Consider the following 8054-nt stretch of genomic DNA (forward strand, 5'->3'; position numbering starts at 1 on the left):
ATTTCCATCTTTTCCTGTATAACCACTGGCCAGTTTCAATGAAACTTCATGCAAACCATCCGCAATGGGGCAACAGTAGGGGATCAAAAATTGAAATGGGAATATATAGGGATAATCTTTAAATATTTTGTTCTCACGGATAACTGGGCCAGAGAGGTTCAAGTTTACATGAAAGTTTTCAGACATTGTGCGGCCCTATACTCCCCATGGAGTGAACAGGAATAAGTCAAGTTTCAGACATAGTGCATATTCAGTTTTGCTAAATCATGGCCTCTGGGGGTAGGGTAGGGTCAAAATCAGGAATCACATTTTACATACAAATATATAGGGAAATCTCCCTAAAAACCACTAGGCCGACAAAGTTAAAATTTATATGAAGACTTCGTACTATTGTGCAAATTCAAGTTTGTAAAAATCATGATTCCCATGGGTTCCACAATAGGGAATTAAAGATTTACATAGCAGTACAATTTTCCTCTGACAAATGGGCTATTGGATTAATCGGGATCCCTTGCACTTAGGAAAAAGGTTTTAAAATATTATTTTCAAAAACCACAGGGCGAGATAAATGGAAATTTATTATAAAACTTCTTTACATGGATTGATAAGATTAAAATCCCATCAGCTGAACAAACGTAGAGTCAATGTGACTCAGATGAGTGATGTGGTCCATGGACCCTTGTTTTTCCAGTCAGCTTCTAAAAGAATCGCACAACAATACGAATGTTAAATAATTCAAAACTTATACGGTACCCATTTTGATGCACCAGATGCAAATTTCGATAAATAATGTTTCTTCCGTGATGCTCAGCCGAAATGATTGAAATCCGAAATAGCATTGAAGTTTTAGAGCTATGATAGGTGCCAAAAAGTGGAGTCAAATTCGAAATATGTGTTAATCTACCCGAGTCAATATACACCAGGGCATTACTTATCCTATCCATACTCTACTATTGGTGAAATTAAACATATCAGTAATGTATGTAATGGTCACGGGTTCTAAGATTAAAAGATGTCAAAATATTATACACCCTGAGATTTTATGTGGGTATATGTAGTTGAGAGATAACTAATATACTTAAAAGTTTCGTTTGGTAAGAAGTAATACCATGATTTATGACTTGGTGCCCTTGATCTTATCCAGAAAACCAAAATCATTTTAGCCATATTGGTGTTGAGGCATGGGTGTGAAATTTACAAATATTTAATGCAGCCATACTACATATATATATTTTTCAAAACACATTTAATTTGTTCTTGTTTTGAAAAAAATAATGCTGTATTTAGGTTCAGTGGTTCAGCTCATATTTATTCAAAGTTTATCTGTTTGCCATTCATTGTAACTTTTTCATATTTCCTCCTTCAGCATCAGTTTTGACCACACATAATATCCTTAAGTAGAGGGGATTCAACGTTAGTCAAATTCTCACTTCCTGTTCTGACAAAGGTTAGGGCTATAGACAAGTTACTGCATAGGTTTGTATATTATGTTGTACGTCCATATTTCTTAACAGTCAAGAAGAATTACAATTATACATCTATTGACATTTATTGACTGGGTACGAGAACAGCATATATTGTGTATTCAAGAATGGATGTGTTGTCTAAAGCTGTGGGCAACATATTGGTTATACTAAATTGCTGTTGTCCAAATGACATTTTTAAGTAACCCGAGTCGCTCAGGTGACCTATTGCTTAAGATATGCACCAATTGTCGTGCATTAACAATTGATAATTTTCAACTTGTGGATAATTTCCTGGTCAATTCTTTTTTAAATATGATATAAAGAATCAAGGTTGTGGAGATGCATGATAAATTTTAGGATTCTAGCACCCCTAGGGCAGAAGGAGAGGGATGGCATAAAAACTAATAAAAATTGACCAATTTCCTCAAATATTCTCCTCTGCAACTGGACATCTGTGATGAAACCTGAATACATAGTCATATAGAGCAGGACGGCCTCTAGCCAAAAAAGTCCCTGGGTAAATATTCCGATTCCAGGGTGGGGCTCAATTTGGCATCTAGTGTTTATGTGTAAAACATTTGAATAACATATTTTAATGCTACTGATACTACATTGAAACTAAGTAAGTATTTAACAGGAACCCTTTAGCAAAATGGTAAATTTCATGATTCCGGGGGTATGGGCTTTTGGTTTCCTATATCGATAATAAAATCGTCTTGAAATTGGTTGATATTGTATAAGAACTACATGTAAAATTAGAAGAGGCAAAGGGACTGTACCAAACTTGTACATTTCACCACCCCGGGGTTCTGACTCATGACTGGGTCCAAATCGGTCATCTAATGTTAAATGTAACATGTAAAGGCTTCTGTCATTATTAGTACTACCAGGGGCATTTGTGTATTAAGAACACACCATGTTTTACACTGCTATTGAATATTAGAATTTAGCTTAGATATACAGAATAAAACAAAATACATTCAGATATCATATCCCTAGGTCATAGGTCAACAAGAGTCATACTACTTCAGACTTACAAAAATCACATACTTTTCATAACCAATAGAAAAGGGCTAGTTACCGAAAAGACATTTAGTGTATACATTTGTCTATGGACAGGTCTTATATCATTGTTGTCCCACTATCAGTGTTCTAAGCTGATCAATAACAGTAAGGTGATTCAGGTGAGTGGTGTTAACCACAAGCATATCCTTTATTTCCTACAAACCTACCCTAACTTGACTTGAATATTAATGGAAACAGAGCAGTTTCTGTATTTCGCCCTAGCATTCAATAAATGTACTTGTCGACATAGGTCAATTGAAATCAGTCTGTAAATTGCGTAGATCACCTCAATGTATCAAATAGATGTATATTGTGAATATGTTGATATGTGAAATGATGTAAAGCTTAGAACAGAAAAAAATATAATATATGTTAATGCATTTAACGCTGTACGTGATTTAACCTAATAATGTATGTTTTATTTTTGTAGATTGTGTTCCAAAAGACACCCATCCACCACATCATGGACACACTAAGAATCAGCACTCAGCTAAAAGTACGGCAATGTTCTCAATGTCAGGGGAACACTGATAGTTACTGTAACACATGTAAACGTGATCTGTGTTTACAGTGTAAAGAGAAACATGTCATTGATCTAGATACAATATACCATCATGTTGTGATTTACCGTGAGAAGTTTAACTACATTCCCAGACAAGAGATCTGTGTCAAACATCCAGACAGGTTCTATAAAAAGTACTGTCAGTCGTGTGAACTTCCTATCTGTTGCCGATGTTTAGAGCACCAAAAACACCAAATACTGGACATTAGAACAGCCTATCAAACAAAGCGACAACAACACAGACAAATCATTAACAACATCAGAAATGAGACTCTCTATAGCTCTCTTGTTCTCCTGGCAGAAATTCAAACTGATATAAAAAAATGTCCCCCACAAATATGTCACCGTCAATCACTGATGTCAACAAAAGCCCAGAGACTGAAATATCTGATTGACACTGCGGTATGTGATGCTAAAAGACGATGCAGAGCTTTATTGATCGATGTAAAACAACAACAGAAGAGAAAAATGAATAGACACCTCACCCACATACAGAACTATGAAGACATATATGAACAATCAGCAAACAAAGCGGTACAATTCCTCTTGTTTATAAAGACCAGTCGTGTACCCCAGATAAAGGACACCCCTAATATTCCACAACACCTGCTGCTGTCCCTGACTGAGGGATTCAACTTGGAGGATGTCAGTCAGTTATTGAGGGGAAACCCCGAAATCGAAACGTCAACAGGAAAACGACAAGTAGAAATATACTCGTTTGTAAAACTGACGTCCACACCTGTATTACACACCTCTGTCTGTGTGGAAGGTGCTCGTAATGTGTTACACATATCTCGTGTGATGTTAGACCGGGTGTGGGTCTCTTATCAATTCAATCTCATTTTGACAGACACAACAGGAGACACTATTCACCGTTTGACAGAGGTAACACCATTCTTTACAGGAATTCACACAGTGAATAGTTCTTGTGAACTGATTTATATAGACAGTGATTGTAACATCAACAAACTGTCAGCGGACAATAAAGCAGTCACCACACTGGTAGAGAGTACCTCACAATGGATGCCACAATGTGTGTACTGCTCCCCGTCCACTGGAGATCTGATGACCGGCATGTCTAAAATTAATACAAAGACAGCCAAGGTAACCCGGTACAACAGTAGTGGTCAACACATCCTGACTATACAGCATGACAACAAACGCCGTACGCTCTATAGGCTTCCTTTTTATATCACAGAGAATAAGAACGGTGATATGATTGTGTCTGACAGTAACCGTGTAGTGGTGACAGAGCGCGGGGGGAGACATCGATTTTTCTACACAGGACCTCCATCGGAACCATTACTACAACCACGTGGAATCTGCACAGACGCGCTGTCGCACATCATGGTGTGTGATCCTAACACCCACACAGTACATATGATTGACAAGGACGGCCACTTCCTGTCTCTGTTATTGACACAACAACACGGGATAAACATACCATGGAGCCTGAACTATGATGATAAAACTCACCTTCTCTGGGTCGGGTCAGCCCTCAACAACATGGTGTCTGTATATAGATATATACAGACGAGGTACTCTCTGACTGGTAAGTACTAGAGGTACTGTAGTTCATTGGTCTATATCCGAAATATATAGAGGAGATACTCTCTTTCTGGTAAGTACTAGTAGTACTGTAGTTTATTGTACTATATCAGATATATACAAAACGAGATATTCTCTGATTGGTAAGTACTAATAGGACTAGAGTTTATTATACTATATCAGTCAGTACAAATAACATCAAATTCTACACATGAATCCATTATATTTATTTTTATGCTATGACATTGTGATAGTGATGTTTTAATTACAATGTGAGTTATGAGTACAGGTCAGATTTCATTAAGATAAGTTTATTTTTAAATATACTTTGGCTGTGATTAAAGGTATTGATTGGTTTTCATTAGGGCATAGGTTATAATAATCAGAATTAGAAATAGTGAGTGATTTTAATTAGAATGTCGGTTATATCTAGGCGTTAATTCTAATTACAATGTGGATTATAATTAGAGATAATGATTAATGCTAGTTAAAATCGGGGCTATGATTGGATGATGAGTTATGTTCTTTTGACAATGTGAGTTATGATTAAAACTAATAATTACTTAAATATAATTATAATGTGGGGTGTGATAAGAAGGTGTAGTATTTAGTTCTAATTAGAATGTGGCTTTTGATTAGACCATGTTCGAGATCGTGTTTATTTCTACTTTAAGTGTTGATAATTAGATTATCGATTGAATTAAACGAGTATTGAAGATTTAGCACTTAGTAAACATGTTTTGTTTAAAATCCATGAAGTAAAATGTTTGGATGAAATGTGTTTCACACGACAAGTTCTTATATTTGTTGACATCGGGTTTACGGAGTTCTGGTTGTCAAATTTGTGTACTTCAATCCACCAGCTAATTTTAGTTGTTTAGACAAATATAATTTGATATAGGTAAAATATGATGTCTCTATTAGTACACGTTAAACGTACTTTTTCTTTGTTGCACCCATTTCACTTGTGCTGAAAGGGTTTACTTTCATTTTAAGGGATCCCAGGGAAATTAATTTTCAGTGCTTTGCAAGAGGAGTGTAAGTCTAAAATTATATGCACTTTTTGTGCATTATTAAAAGTGTGGACTTAATACAGTTTTCTGTTTTCGGTTGGGATTCAATCGATTTTTATTGCGTATATTTTCTTAACAGCATTCTGAAATAATTATTGTTGAGATTTGTAGAGCATTCATGATTGTCAGTTTAAGATTTGACATGTCTTTATTCTATTTCTTTTACGTAACAAATATAAGTGATATTGACACAGCTTTGATTTGTGAAATGCTGTATGTTTCTGTAGCAGGTGTGGACAAAATCTACATTGTATACCGGTTTGACTCAGATTATGTACATAACACCAATCTCTGTCATGAGCTTAGGGGTTTGTAGCAAAAGTCACTGTATGACAAGAATCGAATGTCAGAACACCCTAAAAACAACTTTAATACACCAGAGTTCTTGAAACTTTCTTTTTCTGTCTAATATTTGGTGTGGTTACACTGGGAATATTATCAGCCTGCGAATTGTTTCATCTGCCCAAATAACTTTGTTAAATTTTAAACAATGAATTATAAATTTACAAAGAATATAAAATAATGTTAATTTATATATTTAATTCCATATATTTTATCAAGTCTGTTGTCTGAATCTCTATCCATTTCATTGTCAACATATATCTCTCCTTCTATCTCACTATTTCAGGAAGAATAATTTTATTGTAGTCTTCCAGTTTGGATATCTTTCATGAAGTTGACTTTGTTTTACTTTTTTCAAGTTGCAAATCGTTGGATCTTTTTCATAGCCCAACATCAAACATCAATGCTAATGCATGTTAATTTGTTTGATGTATAGTTTAACTTGATTTACATTAAAGGATCATGGACGCGATTTAAGTTGAACATTTTCAAACCTTATTTTTTATTTTAATGTTTTGAATGCTTAACTAAGGTATTACTATTGATCAGCAAAAAATTGAATGTCAGTAGTCAAGGTACTTGCGAGATACAGTGTTGTTATGTAGACCAGGTTTGTGTCATCTTTTTGTTTACATAGGTTAAATAAACTAGTAAACGTTTTGTTTAAAGCTATTTGTTTTTAATTTATAAGTGAATTCATAACACAATACGGGACTTTCGAGATACGGATCCACTTTGACTTTTATCGCGCGTTGAACGTAATTGTAGGGCATGTCACTTCCGGATTACACTAACAACTAAGTAAATAAACATGGGATATCTCAATTGCTATCAATTTCCTGCATTTAAATGCTATCTTTGATAGAAAGGAATAACTACAACCATTTTTTAAGGAAAATACAATTGATTAAATTATGCCAGTCGGCGCGAAAATAAATCTAGGGAATATCTTGAGGATCTCAGTAAAACTTCACGCCTTGCATCCAATGGTACACGTCTAAATGCGCCTTTTCCCTTCCATCTAATTTACACCCAGGTACTAAGCACCGATCTTGACTTGGATCGTCATCGTGGGACTGCGCATAGCTCTTTACGGGCCGTCTGTTAGCGAAACATCATACGTATCGATGTCAACTTTGCCCTACAGTTGGTTATTAACACGTGACCGTGGTGTATAAACGTCAAATATAATCGGTCGTTCCGGCATATCCCGAAAGTTCCGTATTAGATATTGTTTCTTGGTTGACTCATCTCATTTTGTTTCATGCACGCTATTTTCTACTAAAATGTCTAATGTAAAGATTAACTTGACACGAGCTCTGTTTACATAACTTCTGATGTTGGTACTTCAGATAATCCAGAGGAAGATGAAGAGATCATTAAAACTTAAAGTTATGAGGAAGATCAGAAATCTGAAACAGAGCTGGAAATCAATGAAGAGTCCGAGTCTGAAGAAAACAGTGATGATCTAAAGTCTGAGGATAACAGCGAGGAACCTGACCCTGAAGATGAGGACACTGCTGAATCAGGGACCATTGAAAATAATGATGTAGAGGAAAGCGGCGATGATAAAAAATTAGAGACCAGTGAGAATAAAGATGAATAAGGTATCTGGGTAACTAAATTGACTCTGATAGAAAGGACTAAGTCCAATATGTGTCATATCTGGTCCTGCAATCAAAGTATAGTTAATGTCACCTGAGTGTATTTCTCTTTTAGAATTTCACACAATGAAGTTCGTGACTTTTCTTAAATGTGTTTTGGGGGTTGGGGTGGGTGGGGTTAGATGGAAATGCTGTTTTTTTAAAAATAAAAACAGATATGTGATAGTTTGACCATGTTTTGTACATGTCACAACTAGAAGCAACAATAAAGGTGAGATGACGTTTGTTTTCGGTGATGTGTAACACTTTTTTTTCAATGTGTTTTAGGGGAAGTGTTGTTTCTTGAATATAAAAAAGACATGTGATAGCTTTTTTCGTGTTTTTTAAATGTCAA

General features: G+C 35.3%; 1 protein-coding gene across 1 annotated transcript; it reads left to right on the plus strand.

Annotated features, from left to right (window-relative positions):
- Positions 1-266: 266 nt before the first annotated feature.
- On the plus strand, positions 267-7798 carry LOC125661070 (uncharacterized). Its single transcript, XM_056147440.1, has 3 exons — positions 267-284; positions 2962-4645; positions 7409-7798. The coding sequence occupies exons 1-3, from the start codon at positions 267-269 to the stop codon at positions 7444-7446; spliced, it is 1740 nt and encodes a 579-aa protein (XP_056003415.1). The 3' UTR covers positions 7447-7798.
- Positions 7799-8054: the final 256 nt, after the last annotated feature.

The sequence above is a fragment of the Ostrea edulis genome, chromosome 8 (genome assembly GCF_947568905.1).
Source record: "Ostrea edulis chromosome 8, xbOstEdul1.1, whole genome shotgun sequence".
Classification (NCBI taxonomy): Eukaryota; Metazoa; Mollusca; class Bivalvia; order Ostreida; family Ostreidae; genus Ostrea; species Ostrea edulis.